Source organism: Sinocyclocheilus grahami, unplaced genomic scaffold, assembly GCF_001515645.1.
Source record: "Sinocyclocheilus grahami isolate Dianchi unplaced genomic scaffold, SAMN03320097.WGS_v1.1 scaffold144.1, whole genome shotgun sequence".
Classification (NCBI taxonomy): domain Eukaryota; kingdom Metazoa; phylum Chordata; class Actinopteri; order Cypriniformes; family Cyprinidae; genus Sinocyclocheilus; species Sinocyclocheilus grahami.
This window is the reverse complement of record NW_015505323.1, coordinates 975,425-994,959: the sequence shown is the minus strand read 5'-3', so window position 1 is coordinate 994,959 and position 19,535 is coordinate 975,425. Positions and strand designations below refer to the sequence as shown.

Below are 19,535 nucleotides of genomic sequence, written 5' to 3'. Positions count from 1 at the left end.
TTTATGACATATAATCATAAAATTACCCAAAAATATAGTAAAATATCAACTTAATAATAATATTATTAATAATAACGTATCGTTCGGAGCAATAGAAAACCCGGGGTGGATCTTCAGCGGAGTAATAACAGAACGCTACGAGCAGGGAAGGAAAATCGGTCCGCTCCATTCATATACAACACTCCAGTTCGCAGTTGAATCTGTTCTTTGCTGGGCGACACTCAGAACGTGATGCTTTGGCTTCATGTGGAAATATACGATCTTACTGGCCATTTTATATCAGAAACGGAAGTTATTTGATTTTAACTTCAGTTACTCGTTAACAGAACTGCTGTTTAAAACAACAGTAACGAGAATGTATTTCTTAATTGAACTGTCCTTCTTCAAACAATGCACTAAACTTAGATTTTTATAACAGTAGTCGCTAATATTAAGAAAACGCGGTTTATTCTAGTAACAATAGGTGGATTTAATATAGCATTTAGCAGACGTTATGGTTACCATAGTAATTCTTGTGAAGGCAGTGCGTAAATTAAAGCTAAGCTTTGTGCAATAGTTTCGCGCACTGTGCGCGGCGCATACACACAGACGCGCGCAATGATCTGTGTAGACTACAGAGATTCAATGTGTCCGTCTGCCAGGATGAAGGTGTAGCAGCCGAGATGGGGTTCGGTTTCGACCGCTAAGTCGCATTCCGGGCACAGTCTGGCACGGGTTATATGTGGAGCGGCTGTTTGGGGATCTCAGACTGCTATCACTGACGCACACAGAGACGACGTAGGAGCAGCAGCTGTGCTTTCTAAAAACGAACCCAGATCTCGCTCTACCATTGCTCTTTTGTTAAACGACCCTGAGCCTTATATAACACTATATAGCAACAGAATCATTCCTCTTAGAAATAGTGTGAAAATCAAGCTTTCATAAGGTTAGAGTTTGTTTTTGTCAACACAAAACACCAGGAAATGACTGTCAGTACCAAAATTAACACTTGACAACACGCCTCACTATAAAGCACAAATATTACGGCTTCTAATTAAGAGCAAAAACGTGAGAGACAACCAACTTTACTTACCTTTATGTATGAACAAACAACTGAAATGGGTAGAAATGTGCGCTCGTGCCTCCGGTGAGTTTGTCAAACATCTTGTGTTTCTGACAGCAAAGCGCGTGCAGACTCACGCCACCCGCTTTCAACTCACTCAGTTAAATACGCGCGCGCACTCGTGCGCTCAGCCGCTTCCTGGCACTCACGCTGCGCGCTCACAAATACACACAAGCACCAAGCAAGGCTTTAAGCTATAAGTTCTACACACAACACATCCAACTCCAACATTAGTTAGATTAGAGGAAATTAACAACAACAATATAAAAATAGCACGTCTGATACATTGGCACAATTCAAACTGATTCACATAGACTGTCTTAACTTAAAGAATGCAACAATTAGGCTATTACAGTTACTATCAGAACTGTAAAATCATAATAGATTAATATGGCGTCTCAACACAGTGTAAGGAGTTTTAAAACATTCATTAATTTATGAATATTGTAATATATTTTGCATGAAAATGATCACATTTTTAAAGGTATTTATTTATTCAATGTAGAAAATATATCCATGTTTCAGCATCAAGGATACTAAGCTGTTTAACGTTCTCTTCTACAGATAGCCTACTAACATATTGTGGATTTGTGCAAAAGCACACAAAGAAAACCCACCAAATACTGCAACGAGCACCTGTTAGATGAAAAGATTATGCGATACTCACAATGAGACACACACATACACATATGGGTGCATATACCGCAACTTCACAGCTGCACGTACCCGGTGCCTCTCTTTCTGCCATATGGCTTCACCGTTTCAGAGAATCAGAGAGATGTTCTTCTATAAAGAAGGCTTATAGAAAGAGAGGGTGAAACAGACTTACCTGATGCTGTCTCCTTAATTAAATGAATACAATTATCTGTGTACAACTCTGGCCAAAAATAACGGAACATTATGTTTTTTGAAGAGTGTTGAACTTGTAATCTCAGCCCAAAGGCCCAGTCTGTCGCTCTCAAACACACACACACACACAGGACAATTTGTCCTTATGCCTATGAGAAATCTTAATGCAATATAATATCCCCTCAGTGACCAGTTTGTTGTGTTTTGGCAGTGTGTTCATTTTGTGTGAGATGGTGGGCAGAGCAGCTGTCATTGTGCAGGTTAACAGGACTGAGAGAGATGGTAAGAGACGGTGGGCAGGACTGAAGAGATTGAAAGATTCTATAGAAACATCTATGTTTTTGTATTTGTCTTATAAGAGCCCATTTTTTTATCAACTATTATTAGCCTTCCAGTATTCAGTAAATTATTCAATCATTATTGAATTTACTTAAAGGAATAGTTCACCAAAATTCTGTCATCATTTACTCACCCTCAAGTTGTTCCAAACCTGTATGAATTTTTTTATTCCTGTTGAACACAAAAGAGATATTCTGAACAATGTTTGTAACCAAACAGTTGACGGTACCCACTGACTTCTATAGTATGGAAAAATACTGTGGAAATCAGTGGCTACCCTCAACTGTTTGGTTACCAACATTTTCAGAATATCTTCTTTTGTGTTCAGCAGACTATCTCTAATGTGAGAGAGCCAAAGAAACATTAAGCCAAACTTTAACATCTTTCACTGTAAAAAAATATTGTGATTTTAATGGTAAAAGGCTGTAAAAATGCTACAGTAAAAACCTATTAATTGGTTAACAGTAAGTTCCCCTACTATATACGGTGAGAAACTGTATTGGACATTTCATGTAATTTTACAGTAAAATACAGTTTTTGGGAGTGAAAAAGAATGTATAATTTAGAGTGAAAAACGGTAAATTGACATTCCCAGAATTTCACATTTGATGTTTTTTCGTTGAAATAACGGTTTCTTAGTTTTTTCCTCATCAGTTATGTTCATTAGGGTTGTATGTTACATCTAATGTTAAATTAATGTTTATTTGCATTTGTCAAGTGTTACCATAATGATGGATTTGGTTCATCATGTGACTTTCTAATCATCAGCTGTTTTTGATGGTTATATTTATTTTATATATTTACTTTGATTCTTTATTAAGAAAAAAAAATATTATCACTAATATAAATGTATTTCGCATCTGTTTGAATAATTATGTAAATCTTATCAAGAACAAATAATTCAGGCACTGTAAAACACATGCACAATTAATAGAGACTATACACCTAAAATGATAGGAGAACTTAAGGTGTGGCCACTCAGTGCCTTTTAAGTACTATAATGTTCATTGAGTTTCTTGGGCACAGAAGTCTGTACCTTACATGAAATTCTGCTTTCTAGATGAGCAATTACATTACATAAACATAGATGTTAAAATAACTCGGCCATATTCACTACACAAAAATCTTTGACTTGTGCTCTTGAGCAGGGGTGTAGCAGACATTTTAAAAGTGGGGGGGGACAGCTGTCAGGTGATGTGACCCTCAAAGGCAAACAAATTATGTATATAATGTACATTCATGTTCATATAATAAATGCTAAAAATAATTTATTAACCTATTTTTGTGATATCATACTCAAATTTGAAAAATAACTGCAGGACTTGGGACTTTGAGACCACTGTGGGCATCTATACGTTATTTGTATTAAATAAAGATATTTTATGCACAATATTTCAGTTACACTACACTTGAACAATAACTTTTATCTTAATTCTTAACAGTTGGACAAAAAAAGTGTCTCCGTCCTCTGCTTTTTTCTGGGGTGCATTTTACCCCAGAACGCCAAAGAGCAAAGAAGTGAATGAATGAAAGAAATTGCGAGAGCAACAGATTTGAAGCTCATGGCAGACGCGCCCAAGAGATGATTCGCCTTGTGATTGGCTGAATGTTGGTTCACTCAAATCTTAATAACAAATCAACAAACACGTGCGGAAATATTGGCGGTGGGTCAAAAAAGTGCGGGGGACAAAATCACCTGTTTCTAACAGAGCGGGGGATGTGTCGTCCCCCAAACCCCCCCACCTGCTACGCCCCTGCTCTTGAGGATGAAAAGTCCTGACATGCACCTGCTGGGAATACACTTGTTCATAATGTCCCAGTATGTCTGGCTACAGTATGAGGTCAATCAATGGTGAGGCACATCAAAGCATTCCTCTTTACTTAACTTGAAAGACATACAGACGTACATGCAAATAGAGCCATCTCTTGCACTCTCAGCTTTCACCAATGACTCTTTCTCTTGCTTCATCAGCAATGGATTCATCTCTATGGGTCAAAGGTCAGAAAATTGGCAGTAGGTCAACAATGCAGCTACTGTCCACCCTCCTAAATACACTGATATTTATATACTTATATACACACACACCTGTCTCGCTCAACAAATCTCTCATCATCGCCATAGATCATTTCTCTTATGGTAAACACTCATTGGGAGAATTCCACACCTGCTTTTTGTCAGTTTGATTGGTTGAAGTCAAGAGTTTGGGAAATTAAGCATTAATGGGAAATGAGCTTTCAGCAGGTTGATCATGAATAGCCATGATCCATCTTAAGTTATTTCTGTCCTCTTCAAATATATGTAAACACAACAGCAGCAATGTTAACAATCTGACTAACAATAAATGCATGCAGAATGACTCGGGCTAGGCACGACCAGAGTTCTCATGTGTGGGATGAATAAAAATTGAACAAAAATTAATAGTAAACTATAAATGTTTTTCTGATTAAATGCTATCTTTATTTGAATTATCTTTATTCCTAAAATTCCAAGATCAAAAAAGCAGGAAGCACCTTTCATTCAGCATATTATTCCACAGCCTATCGGCAGAAAAGAAAAAGTTTTCAAAGTTTTTCTGATAAAATAAAAAGGCGTCATATTGAAAAATAATAGTAAGAAATACCCCTATTGTCCTGGAGGGTTGTATGCAAAAAAAACACAAAAAAACAGTGTAGTCCAATTCACAAACAAAACACTTTTTAACTGGTTCTTATTAGTGGAGCAGAAACATACAGTGCAATCAGTATTGTCTGATTCAAAAGGTAACGATTAGGAGATCAATTATAATGAATCACAAACTTCATATGCTCCCATGGAAAATGTTTTAAAGTAATCATAAGTTTTGAAGTTGTAATAATTTTATACATGATTAATAAGTTTTACACAAAAAATGTAGTTTACTTCATTTGATTCACTGAGCATTACTGGTTGCAGCTGATAAATAACTGAACTGCTTAGTTGTTTTTAATAACATTTTTAGTTTTAATAATTTAAAGGAATAGCTGAGAACATTTCTATCTCATATACAAGTAAAATGGTCATAATAACTGAAACATGCCCAAATGAAGTGGGATTGAATCAGATCAAAATTTTAAAAACTTTTGAAATTGAAACAAATCAGGAGATCTATCAATACCTAACCCAGCCATATCATCAAACTAGATTGTGATGCAAAACTATTTCCGGAAGCGAAGGGCATTTGAATGCTTGTCAGTACGAGCCAACAGCTGAGGAGGCATGACGCCAATGGCTTTAATTACATGATCTAATGTGTGTATGAGGCTCATAAAGGTTTTGACTGTAGTTACAGTCACGTATTCTCTTTTACACACACAATATGCTTTTGCAGTTAATAAGGTGACAAAGGAGTTACGTCATTATCCTAAAATTCATTATTGAAAGCAAATGACACTTGTCAAAACAACAATGCACAGCTCAAGTGCATGTGAACAGTTTTTTTGTTATGGCCTAAAGAAAACATCCTTACATAATCAAAACACTCGGATACCTCGATAAACATTCATCTATCCACATGCGGGAAAAAAAACATCCTCTTCCATCTGTATCCATGGAGACAGTCGGTTCAGCATGGCTCTTTCAAGACAAAAATAGCATGGGAATAATTATCGAACAAACGCACTTGAATTCATGTGTGGTGACACTCAGACTTGCAGCCACGTTTATAGCCCAGCCTATTAATCTGAACTCAATCTGCTCAGCTGTTGGATTTGGCACTGGATGAACGCAAAACAATGTGGAAATTCATTGACAATGACCAAAAATGCTGAAAGTATGCCCACAGGTTAAAAGTACCATGTATAGAAAGGGAATAAAAAGACCCTCTTTAATATCAGAGGTTTTAATCACATGAAAACAACAGAAACACAAAAATGAATTATTTTAGTGACAAATCCATTCTCTAAGCTGTATAACTCTTCCTTTTCCCGAAGCGATGATTGTAGACTGAACAGAAGGAGGTATAATGGTACAACTAGGGTTACAGTAAGATAGAACCACGGTCTTTCTTCCAGCGATTAAATCATCATCAAGTTAAGAAATCAACAGCTCTTGCATTAGATTATATGTCAGTATTCATTACAAAAATAAGATATAAGCAGTGGCAGGCAGCCAGCAGCTTCACTTTGGGCTAGAGGGTAAGACAGAGAGAGAGAGAGAGAGAGACAGATAGAGAAAAACAGAGATCAGATCTTTTCTCGACGAGCACACCTGCTTTGTGAACCTAGGCCTGTGTTCTAAACTCCACCCAGATAAAGCCAGACGTTAAATAGAGAGCGAGTGTGAGTGCAGGAGTGTTAATAGTTAAGTGCAGTAAGAGGAGTGCTAGTTTACAGGAATGAGTGTGGCTGTAGTAGCGAGAGGTGCCTCTACTGTTGGGGGTAGTAGGGCTGTTGCTGTGGCGGTTGTTGAGGATAGGGGTAGGTCTGCTGTGCAGGAGGGCCTCCGGGGTATCCAGCCTGCCCCTGGGCTTGATAGGGCATGTAGGGCATATTAAACTGCCCATATGCATAGGGGTTATAGGCCACTGGCATCTGATAATACCTAAAAAATAAAATTACATTTTAGGCTGAATTGGGTAAACATTTAAACTGATATCAACATACTTACCCAGTTGACTAATCACGGTACATTATATGTTTTCTGAAGTTTTGTTTAAATAAGCAAATGATGCATTATGTAATTAAATATGCACTAACATGCATACATTTCCAGAACAGAAAACTGAATATTGGATAAAACCAGATTCAAAATTTGTTTAATTCTGCTGACATATTACACATTAAGATTTTTACAGACAGAATTTTAGGTCTCTCTTTTATCACTCCATAAAGCTGAAAATACGGTCAACAGTCAGAAAAAACACTGTTTGTGGGAATAAAATAAATCAGATGAACAAACCCCCTTTGAAAAACCATCAGAATTTCAAGCTCAACCTTTGAAGATATTGTAATTTAAACCTAAAAATGCAAATAGATAATGTATTCAAAAATAAACAATTAAATGTGTATCTTGGATGTTTTCTTTCCACTAGTCTGAAAGAATACATTGTATGAAATAGGGCTGCACAATTAATCAAATTTTAAATCGCGATTACAATTACGGATGTCACAATTATGTAATTGTTCAAAGCGGCAATTGATCGTTTAAAGTCCACTTATGTTATTCTGTGTGCTTGAGATCAGTTTTTTTCTTTCTACAAGTTATCTTAAGGGTTTTTCCATTGTTTTAATATGACATTATAATACCATGCATATTTTACCTTTTTTATTTAAAGAAGAAACCAATCCAATGAATAGATGCCATTTGAGGCTTAATACCATAGAAAAGCAATAAAGGTTTTTCAGTTTAAGGGTTTTCAGCTGGTTTATTTTCATCTAAAAATATGGTTGCTTCAAACAATGATATAACATCAGTCAATGTAAATTGTGATAATCGTAATTAATAAATCGCAATTACAATTTCAAGGGAATAATCGACAATTATGATTTTTGTCATAATCGTGTAGCCCTAGTATGAAAGGAAAATAGTCCAAAATCCTAAATCCGACCAGTGCATGAAAACATTTTTTAGTTTTTGCCTGTATTTTGAACTGGACCCTCTTAAGTGGGCCTTAGATTTTGGCCAGAAGAAGGTATCTTAGAAGGCAGCTGCCCACCTTTTGGCAACTAGGTCACTAGATTTGAGAACTGAGCTATGGACTGTCGCATACATAAAGCTTTGAGGACATAGGTACTTGTGAAGGTCTTTATTTACCCTGGGTAGCCTTGATAAGATGGGTAGGGCGGTCCTTGAGCCTGTGAGGGTCCAGTGGGTGGTGCAACAGGTGGGGGATTAGTGCTGCTGGGAGCCACTGGAGTACTGATTGGAGCTGAAGTACTGGCCGCCTGAGGAGTGATGTTAGGGGGTGGTGGTCTCGCTGGCGGCTGGGGTTTAGCCTGAGGCTGCTGCTGGGTCTGGAACAGAAATAAAAAATAAGACTATTTCCTGCAGTCAAGGACTTTATCATTAGAACTCATTAGTCTGCAAACTCACAAACACAGTCCTGGGAGCAGGGGTCGGGCCTCCTGAGGCAGGTGCAGGAGTATTGGACTGGTATGATGGGACGTTGAATGAAGGAGCGCTCGGCTCACGAGCAATACTCTGCTGCAGCTCCCTGTCAATCAAACATTCACAGAATATAAGGCAATCACAGTCATTTGAAACCATTATGATTTGTTGATATGTGCACACTACTGAATTACATACTTGAGCAGTTCATCCCTCTCAGTTTTGCGAGCAAAGACAATGTCGCTGCACTTATTTTGAAATTTCAAAAGGATTTCTGTCAGATCATTGTAGAACTGAAAGAAGAGGAAAAAAGAGAGAATGAGACAGCTGAGTGACATCTTATGGACTGTGCATGTGTGCAGAACTAATATTAGTGCACGAGTTAGTTACTTTAGTGCCCTCTTTGATATTGGAGCTGATCTCTATGTAGCTATCATGGGCTGAGGCGAGTTTCTTCAAGACCTCCTCTCGGTTATTAGCCTCAGAGTTGGACTGCTTGAGTGCTGAAAACTCCTGGTGAGACACCTGAGACAAGAAAAGCCATTTTTAAAATGAAAAAAAAAAATTACCTTTGTTGTGTTAAGGTGCACAACAATTATGTAACATGTAAATTTTTTTATTTACATTTAAGTTGACCGGTACATCCAATTTCATAACTGAGCCTTTGCAGGGATGTTTTTATGCCTTAAATCTTTATCTGATAAAATCTGATTAGAATACTGTCACTATCACTTAGTAACTCTTTTGCTGAAATACTGGATGGAAATGTTGCTCATGCATGAGTTTTTGTGTGCACCTGTATCTGTGACAACAGTTCCTCCTGTCTGCGTAAATTCTGCTGAGCACGTTGTGTGTGAGAGCCGTAACGTGTCTCCAGCTCACTGGCGGTCAGAGCCTCTTCGTTAATGGCGCCATCTTGAGCCAGTGCAGTAAGGAACTTTGTCGTCATATCAAAGGTTACCGACTTCACCTCTCCCTCCAGAACTTCCCGTTCCCTCTTCACCTCATCCAGTTGTGCCAGCTGAGCTCTCAGCACGTTTACCACCTGTACATAAGAGGACAAGCCTAGACTGAAGGATACCATGAGGGTTTGGTCAGGGTTAGCCTGTGAGATAACTGGGTCAATGTGTGTGTGTGTGTGTGTGTGTGTGTGTGTGTATCTCACCCAGTGTTATTTTAGTAAAAGTTAAATACTATTGTAGTTTTTATTAATATTTTGAGTTAGCTATTTTTATATATAAAATGTATATTTATTTTTATATTTGAACGTTTTAATTTTAATTTTAGTTTAAGTAATTCTGTTAAGTAATTTTGTCCTTTTATTCGTTTTTAATATTTCTAAATATTTTAATACATTTGATCAATTTTAAATAGATTTTTATTTTAGTTTTACTTTCAGTTAGTAATTTTAGTACTTCAACTTATTAATATTTCGGTTTGCTCTCAAGACGACATTTCTCATTTTAATTTACTTTAAGTGTTTTCATCTAATATTTATCTGATATTGTTAATCAAAATTTTTTTTTTCATTAACAATTTTTGTTAATGAAATCAACACTCACCTCACTGCCCTGCAGAGTCTTGGCAGGGTTGGCAGACGGTATGGCGGCACTGAGTTCATTCTCTGGCTTGCAGAGCAAAGCAATCATCTCACAATGTGTAGTGTAACGCTCTTTCACCACCTGATCAGCCTGCACTGCCTTGTCCAGTACACTGCGAAAATTATTTCCCTCTGCATGGAGAAACAGAGAGAGGGTAAACAATTATGAGCAAAGTGATCCTCAAGTTGGGCTCCGGTAGCTCAACTGGTAGAGCATGACACTAACAACATAAAGTCATAAGCAGGGAAAACACAAACTGATAATGTGTTTACCTAGAATGCACTGTAAGTCTCATTAGGTAAAAGCATCTGCTAAATGCATAAATGGCGGGTGGAAGTGTGTATGTACCTGCTCTGAGAGGTTTATACAGATCTCCAGAGGGAGTTCTGTTCCAGCGCTGATTGAATTTGGCTCGGAGTTCATTGTCTGTTGTTTCCTCATCATCTAACATCTTCAAGGACTGCAGGAGCAAAACACAATTTTTGTTCATGATACTAAGTGGCATGAAGTGCGAGTATATACAGTCAGATGGTGTCATATACATATACAGCAGGTTTAAGAATCTAAGACCACATTGGATAGCATTTTCCCCATTTAAATTGGGAAATAAACCATTTTAGTATTTTGAAAAATCAGGACATAAATTGAAAAGAACATATTTATGATTCTGTGCTATTTGGTTACTAGACAAATTTATATAAATCAGGGGTCTTCAATGTTTTTTAGGGTAACGACCCCTTAGGCGACAGAGACATGGAGCAGGGAACCCTGATACAAAATATGTCAAGCAGAGCTATATATTAAGCATACAGCCTTCGATATTAATAGAAACGAACCATATTATGTTTAAGAATAAATTATATTATGCTATACGTATGTATATTATGTTAAGACAGTAGATCAAAATTATGCACATTATTATTTTTGCACATGCATCACTGCCTGTATATTACTTTTAATTGTTAAAATTGAGATTTATGCTTCATAAAAAAAAAAAACATGTTGAGAAAAATCCCGATTCATTAGTTATTTGCAGTTGTTGTATATTATTTTTATGGATTTACAGTCATATATTTTAATTTTTCTTGTCAGATGGGCATTTACATTTACCTGAATTTCAGCTATAAGTTTATTAAAGATTCACATTTAAATTTTACTGTCAGATGGACAAATAAATATTTACTTGAACTTTAGCTTCAGGTTTACATTTAAATTTTACTGTGAGATAGACAAATAAGAATCGATTCACTGAGTATCTGAAATTAGTGGGGGTTTTCTAATAAAGTGCAGATGTGATGTGTAAGCAATGGCTCCACCATAACAAGAATAGCAATGTACAGTGAGACATTTAAGATTATTAACAAGGCATTACTTTTACTAATAATTGGAATGGAATTTAAAATAAATTATTGATACGAATATTTTTTAAGGGTGCTTTTATTTAAAATTGACTTTGTGATGTTATATACCCATGTTTTAATGTTTGTAACAAAAAATTATTTGTGATCAAACATGGTTAGATGTTTTTCTTCCATTGAAGTCTAAGAGGCTCTTTGCATCTTTACACTGAAATTGCCATATTCATAGTATTACTTGGGATGAAAATTTTCTATTAAATTAGAAAAATGCAAAAACAGATCTCAGACGTTTGGATCTTTATAAAACGGCATGAAACAGATGGTGAACGTGTGCATCACCTCATCCAGGATCTCACGGTTCCTCTGCAGTAGTTCAGGGAGATCTTTAATGAGCTGTTCAATGCTCTGTAGGCCACCCTGCTGAACAACAGCACGGCTCTTCTCGAGGATGGACTGAGGAACTGCGTCTCCTGACAGATCTTCTAGTGCGGCCGGTAGGTTCAAAGACGCCAACACCCTACCAATCAGCAACGACCAATCAATCACCACCACCAAACCTCATTTATCCACCCAAAATACTGATGAAATTGATCATTTAGACAGCATATTCAAGTTTAAATAAAAGCATTACGTGTATTATTACATCTGTGATCGATGCCTTAAAACAATTAAAAGAAAAGCAGTAAAAGTTCTCAATATACATGTATGGACTTTTAATGGAGTTTAAATGGACCTATGCAAAAGCAAATATATGCACCAACACTGACCCGTTGCAGAGATTCGTTGCTTCCCTCATGCTGCCAATCAGTCTGTTGACCGTGTCAGCCTTCCTGGAATTGGCTGCACTCACTGACTGCTGCACTGCCATCGGCACCATCTTCTCAAACAGATCTAAACACAAACAAAACCGCAAATAACACAATTAATTGAATTTTTCCCCATAATAAAAGGGAAATAACCCCAAGGGGAATGTCATTCTGACCTGAGAACTTCTGGCTGAGTGGTGTCTGAACTGCTGTTGCTTTGACCAGAGATGCTTTGCCAATGTGCTCCAGGTCCTTGACCTCTGGCACCCGGTCATGGTAAATGAAGTCATTGTCTTTCTTTGCAGCTGTGAGGGCACGGTTGATCTTATCTGACAGATCCTTTACATTAACATACTCATCGTACCGAGAAGCCGCGGTCTTCACCAGCTCTGTGGCGTGCTGCAAGACAAGCATGAGAAGCCTGAACGTCAACGTCCTATTAATGAAGCTCAAACCCGAATAAATAAAACAAGCAATCGACCAGCCAAAAATAAACAAACAGTCTGTCACACGCAGACAAACACACCTGCAGCCGTGCGATCTCCTCTCCGAATTTTTTCTTCTGATTGGCCAAGGCTGACTGGTGCAGCTCTGCGGTGGCCTGCATCATACAGTGCTTGGCAGCGAGGACAGGAAGCACTTCCTGGAAATAAAAATACTGACCAGGGAGAGGCAACCACAGCAATCACAAACGCCACGGCAACCACAAACCAACACCACAGGCAACCACAAACGAGCACAGACACACAGCACAGGGCGCAGGAAGAGAAAACAGAACAGCAAATCAGCACGCATCCTTCAGCGAACCCCAACCAAATTCTCACACAACGCTCATGCAGCGTTCACACACATATCAATAGGAGAAGAAACAAAGGCTGGAGGCAGTGAGAGTGTGTGTCTGTGTATGAGGGGTGACTAGCAGCCATATGGAAGTCAAGGAAACTTAAATCTCTAGACGCAAGTATACAGACACATCCACAGTGATTGCTGCATACAGTATGCCTAATGTTTAACAGTGTCTAGTTCGATTGAACAGTGACCCCTAGTGGATCAACTTCCCCACTAAAGCGTCTGTCATGTGTACTTGGAAGCTGCACATACCTTAGGCAGATTCTCTTTGTATTGACATTGCTTAAAAGCATCGCCGTAGTAATCTGCAGCCTGGTTGGCAAGTTTAGCGACAATAGCGTCCTTCATCTTATCTATGAGATGAAACATTAGACAATTAAACTGTGTCAACTACAAGCATAAAATGCACAAACAAACACAGATGCGCACCAGCAGTGGCTTTGAGAACGAAGACCTCCTGTGCCTGGCTGAGCATGATCTGACTAAGCGTACCCACTGTCTCGGGGGAGATGTCCATGGTGGGCTCTCTATTCAGTGCAGAAAGCACTGTATCCTTTATATGAGCAAACGCACCACTCGCCAGCTGGAAAGAGACAGGAAATGCTTGAAACATTTTTATTTCTCTCAATTGTCTGTGTTGTTGAAGGACTTTAGGTCAGAATCAAACCTGGTAGAACTTGGCGGCGGTCTTCAGTCCCTCCACACACATATCAATAGGAGAAGAAACAAAGGCTGGAGGCAGTGAGAGTGTGTGTCTGTGTATGAGGGGTGACTAGCAGCCATATGGAAGTCAAGGAAACTTAAATCTCTAGACGCAAGTATACAGACACATCCACAGTGATTGCTGCATACAGTATGCCTAATGTTTAACAGTGTCTAGTTCGATTGAACAGTGACCCCTAGTGGATCAACTTCCCCACTAAAGCGTCTGTCATGTGTACTTGGAAGCTGCACATACCTTAGGCAGATTCTCTTTGTATTGACATTGCTTAAAAGCATCGCCGTAGTAATCTGCAGCCTGGTTGGCAAGTTTAGCGACAATAGCGTCCTTCATCTTATCTATGAGATGAAACATTAGACAATTAAACTGTGTCAACTACAAGCATAAAATGCACAAACAAACACAGATGCGCACCAGCAGTGGCTTTGAGAACGAAGACCTCCTGTGCCTGGCTGAGCATGATCTGACTAAGCGTACCCACTGTCTCGGGGGAGATGTCCATGGTGGGCTCTCTATTCAGTGCAGAAAGCACTGTATCCTTTATATGAGCAAACGCACCACTCGCCAGCTGGAAAGAGACAGGAAATGCTTGAAACATTTTTATTTCTCTCAATTGTCTGTGTTGTTGAAGGACTTTAGGTCAGAATCAAACCTGGTAGAACTTGGCGGCGGTCTTCAGTCCCTCGTCATTGTCGAGATTCTGCTCAGAAGCAATCTGACTGGCCAGCGCACCCACATTAAACAACACACACGTCTTCTCATAGCCCACACTTGCCAATGCTGAAACACACAAACAGTATGAACCACACAATGGATAAATCACTATTTCAGTTTATGTCCCTTTTTCCGTTCTTTTAATTCCTTTCCATGATAAGACATTTTTATTAAGCATTTTATTAATAAAATGCGCTATATAAATTAACTTTTTTGTCTAAGCATTTTACTAATAACACGATAAAGTATTTAGTACTTTATCCATATATATGAACAAGTAACTTTGTTATTTTTGATCATTAAATCTTAATTTAACAAGGATATACAAGGGATTTATCATGCGTTTGTAAACATGATACAGTCCAAAACACATTTAAAAAGTACCAACAAAGTAAATGAAATCAGGACATTCTACAAAATCTGCAGAGTTGAGAAATGAATAGTAACATGTAGTAGTAGTAAGGAAATATTCAGTAATAAAGTATGCAATGAGTCATGTGAGTAAGTAATGGAATTACTGGAGATAACATTATGTGTAAACAGAAATAACAATGTAACAAAATGTTTCACTTCCAATTTTTTTATGGTTCTTCTGTAATTCTGTGGCACTAATTAATATTGTAGTTATTTTCATGCAGCATCAATACTTAGGTAAATATATAGGTCAGGTACATTTTAGAACTGGTTTAGTACTAATATTGTATTTAATTTAAAAAAAGATATTTTGCTTTAGCAAGGATGGGAACATTCTAGAAGTTTCTGAATCATTCTGTAATATTCTAGTGCTTTCTGGAACATTCAAGAACATTGTGAGACTAGTCATAAAAGAAAATCATCCAACGTACACTTCTGAAGTTTTGGACGATACACTTTTGTAATTTGTCATTTGTAATTGTTTATGTTAAACTGTTAGCTCAGTTGTACCATGTGCTTTTTTGTAATAAAAGTAATAACAATTTTAGTAATAACAGAAAAATAGATTAGCTTGTATAAGTTGTCAGCATTTCTTTTAGTTTTCATGAGCACTGTTAATGATACACAAAAAAGTAAAGTGATGTTTGTATTCACCATGTCAAACTTCATGAGGAATCATTAAAATTAAAGTGAAACAATTTTTATAAAAATGTTTCAGTGTAATTTTCTTAGTTAACAAGATGTGCTGCCTTTCCTTTTTACTGGATTAGGTGCCTGGCTCTATTTCTAATGAGTTCATATTTTCCTAGAATATGGATGACAGAGATATAATATTTACTGATGCATAAATCTTATATATAAAACTATCTGCAATAAAGCATCTGCCACCTATATGCCTTAAATGTTTGTACTGACATATGCTGATCTTGTTTTAAAATCACGTCAACTCACCAAGCTTGACTGAGCCTCCAAAAAGAGATCCTTTATCAAAAGCATCTTTCCATGTAAATGTCAGACATAACTGAAAAAAAACCCCAGTTATGTATTATTTACAGACACTTATTAATATGCCTAAATTACTCTGTATTATCATAAACAATTATTGTCATTAAAAAAGTGAATGGGTTAATGTTACACTGTGACCAGAGAATTTATTTAGGTTACCTCTGGAAAAGGAAATTTGGGTTCAATTGCACAGAGCTGATCATAATATCTAAAGGGGAGAGAGAAAAACAATGAGAAAAGCTGTTAAAATGGAAAGTGTGAGGAAAAACACTTTAGTTTCTTTAGATAGAACGTAAACCATAATGACAAATAATTTAGCCATGACAGAATTCTCATGTGACCGTGACGTCAGTCTGAACACAAGAACAGTTACTGAAGTTACTCAACCTCACTGTTACAGAGTTAACTTTAGTAATGACACTCTTGGAGAGTGGAAGGAAAGAAGAGCATTTCCCCACATCTCTGCTCCATATGTTTTATATCTGCTATTTCTTGCCTCTCTGCACTATAAAAAGAACATGACTATATAGACTTGAGAGGGAATACCACTGATGGGTGTGCCAAGGGGCTCTTCGTCATACAAATCAAACACCAGTCTAACTAGGAGCTACAAAGCAGGCAATTCATCTCGACTATTGAGCATGGCTACAAAGCAGCAAACAAAAAGCATATTCCTATAGCAACACACTTCTCATTCACTCTCCAGATGGCATAAGCACCAGTCGCTACATTAACTCAACTACATTAAACCACAAATGAAATGCAGAATGTAACCACAGACTGGGGAAATAAGGCCTAATTCTGCATAGGGCTGTGCAAAAAATCGAATGCGGTTTTCATGCGCATCTCGTCAGCTTCTGTGATTAGTAGTAAATCTCCAGCACGTGCTTTCAGATGAAGCGGCATTTACTACACAGAGCCGTAGTTCACTGACAATCTACGCAAAATCGCGTTCATAATCGGCAATGACTCGCCTGCGATTTTGTGTAGCTTGTCAGTGAACTACAGTGAATACACAGCTTTGTTCATTTTTCTCAATATTAAAAATGATGCAATAATGTTATTCTAATGGTATCATAGAAGGTAAATTAAATTGAATGATCAATTCTAACAGTTTCACAATCAATATACAATAAACATTTCAGTAAAGACCAAAACAATGGATATATAAAAGGGGACAAATTAATTGCTGAAAGCATGATGCAGCAAATCTGATTTTGTTTAACAAATTAACTAGCCATTTCCTCATCATTTCCAAAGCAAATGATCAGCTGCTGGTTAATAGTTAAATTAATAAAGCATGTATAGCTCAGTTATAAATTCTTCCCAAAATAAAACGTATACGTCACTTACACCTGTAACCACCCACTCACTACAAATACATGACGTAATGGAATCAAGCGAAAACTAGGTCGACGGTAACTGACCAAATTACGAATATAATACTCAGCGAATATAATAAACAACTCAGAACATATTTTCTTATTTATTTCTGTTATTTGCGTCGAACGATGTATTATTAATCTATAGCCTAGTGAATGTTTCAATCTAAATGACACACCTGAGTCACGCAAGACCAGGAAGCCGGCTGACGTATGATAAATGGGTGTTGACGCATAGCGCGGTCACGGACTTGTTTTATTCAACTTGAAGAGTTCAGGATAACATTTATGTGAATGCATACATGTATCATCTAGATGCTGTAACTTGTCAACGTTTTAGGTTTTCTCCCCCATTTTAATCATCATTTTGGGTTTACTAATTTATTTTAAATGGTCATAGGGTGTGACGAATGAATTTTAATATATATAAATAATTTTAGATGGCGTGTGGCATGTCACACCACAGGTTGTCAACTTCCCAAATATAATGACGTACATTACATATAGCCCTAAACACACATGTGCACTAAAACAATAAAACATACTAATTTTAGACGTCAATACACTAATTTGAGCGACAAACTGGGCAACCAGCATGAGCAACACCTCCAGTTCCCGTTTATATTTCTATGAAGCAAATGAAAACAGATAAGAAACTCTTAACACAAGCTAAACTCTAGACGAAACTACTTCTGTTATCAGATCGTATCAAGTCTACATAAAATAGAGACATGTTGTCGCACGTTTGCGACATAAAAATTGATTACTTTTGATAGCTTCCTGTTCTTTAGACATCTTCTGCTATCCGCTAACAGAAAATAATCGGCACTTTAGTAAATCACACAGATTAAGTAACAATCCACGATACAGAGCAGTCAGTGTTCAACAGGCAGCAGAAATAAACACCCATTGAAACTTCTTAATCAAGTTGTCTTGTCAGGCTCTCACCGCAGCAGGATTTCCAGCGAGCTCTCGTGTTTGTCCAGCGGCCTCCCAAGAGCACTTTTACGCAGCTTATTGAGCTCTTCCACGGCACGGAGATATTCCGTCTGCTCCTCACCGGGAGGATACGTGGCCGTTACAAATTTCGACAACGGTTTCACTAAGTCGACCTCTGAGGACTTCTTCAACGGGACAGAAATAAACGTCGCCATTTGGGCCCGCGGGAAACACAGTTCTAGTGGAGAATGAAAAGACTGCAAACGGACAAAAACAAAGGCACAGCACTTCCTGGTTCTCTGGAGTGCGTCATCACGTCAGATGTACTGTCAAAGTTACGCATGCGCATTCTGCATTCTGCGCTCGCGGGTGTAATCACGCAAGCATGTTGAATGAATTCTGTATTGATTCCGTCCATGTAAATCCCTAACATGCGTTTTATTTCCATGTTCCCGCGCAGGAGGTTTATGTAGAACTATATTTTAGTATAGTATAAATTCTACAGATGCAGTAAATTCTGTAGATGCTGGTTACAACTAGTCAAGTGCATGACAAAACTAGAACTTTTCTTAGTGTACAGTAAGAAAATCACTCAGGAGGTTTTTTTTAACAAACCACTGGCAATTGGATAATGGTTTCAGGAAGTGAGAAAAAAATCCCCAGTTTGATCCATATAGTAATTTAATATACATGTATATGGAGGACTTTAAATATAGGGGAAAATAGGGCAAAAAGAGAGAAAGACACACCTTACCCCAATGACTCATCCATTTAATCCTGTGACCATACATTTATGATCTATCACATACAGTTACCTGTAATAATACCTGAAGCATGGCAAAAGTGCTAAGAATCTTTTTATTGTAAAAACATTAATGCACTAACATGAACTAACAATCAGCAACACATCTGTTACAGCCTTTTTTTTTTTTTTTACTTTAACGTCAGTTAAAAATAACTGTTCTATTGTTGGTTCATGTTAGCCTAGGTCCATTAAATAATAATAACATACATTTTATACAGTACATACATTGATTAAAATGTATTTGAGTAAATATTGAAATTGTCATTTAGATTAATAAATGCTTTTCATTGTTAGTTCATCTTAACAAATGTTAATAACTTGAACCTTATTGTAAAGTGTTACCACATATTTTGTATGACAAAATTAATTTTCCACATTGCACACAAAATGAATTTATCCAACAAATTTGTCCAGGTCTAAAACAAAAATGTTGTTTAAATGGCAATGTATAAAATAATTTAATTTATTTGGATAAGTGTTTTAGTATCATAGCTTGCCTTTAAATGAATACGATACGAATACAAAATTAGATGTGCATTAATAATTAATCTATGTCCCTATGTATAAATGTCTTCTAATTTGATTGC

The 19,535-nt window shown here is 37.2% G+C and overlaps 1 protein-coding gene across 2 annotated transcripts; it reads right to left on the bottom strand.

The window, feature by feature from the left end:
- Window positions 1-5,665: 5,665 nt before the first annotated feature.
- LOC107591619 (programmed cell death 6-interacting protein-like) lies at window positions 5,666-18,445 on the bottom strand. Of its 2 annotated transcripts, none has more exons than XM_016280827.1 (18): window positions 18,153-18,445; window positions 15,982-16,030; window positions 15,769-15,838; window positions 14,342-14,469; window positions 14,104-14,257; window positions 13,927-14,027; window positions 12,646-12,777; window positions 12,296-12,518; window positions 12,081-12,204; window positions 11,653-11,830; window positions 10,304-10,415; window positions 9,917-10,086; window positions 9,151-9,399; window positions 8,745-8,879; window positions 8,553-8,647; window positions 8,340-8,460; window positions 8,061-8,260; window positions 5,666-6,848 (listed from the first exon to the last, which is right to left on the bottom strand). In XM_016280827.1, the coding sequence occupies exons 1-18, from the start codon at window positions 18,356-18,358 to the stop codon at window positions 6,674-6,676; spliced, it is 2,622 nt and encodes an 873-aa protein (XP_016136313.1). In that variant the 5' UTR covers window positions 18,359-18,445; the 3' UTR covers window positions 5,666-6,673. The 2 variants fall into 2 exon arrangements, with proteins under 2 accessions (XP_016136313.1, XP_016136314.1); XM_016280828.1 differs by having other exon boundaries at window positions 12,646-12,762.
- Window positions 18,446-19,535: the final 1,090 nt, after the last annotated feature.

What these genes read in the sequence shown, in the direction of transcription:
- LOC107591619 (XM_016280827.1), bottom strand. Translation starts at nt 18,358, where the DNA reads ATGGCGACGTTTATTTCTGTCCCGTTGAAGAAGTCCTCAGAGGTCGAC. An exon ending in CCGCCGCCAAGTTCTACCAG is followed by an intron (nt 14,258 to 14,341) that starts GTTTGATTCTGA and finishes GTCTCTTTCCAG; the next exon opens with CTGGCGAGTGGTGCGTTTGC. An exon ending in GTATAAACCTCTCAGAGCAG is followed by an intron (nt 10,087 to 10,303) that starts GTACATACACAC and finishes TTCTCCATGCAG; the next exon opens with AGGGAAATAATTTTCGCAGT.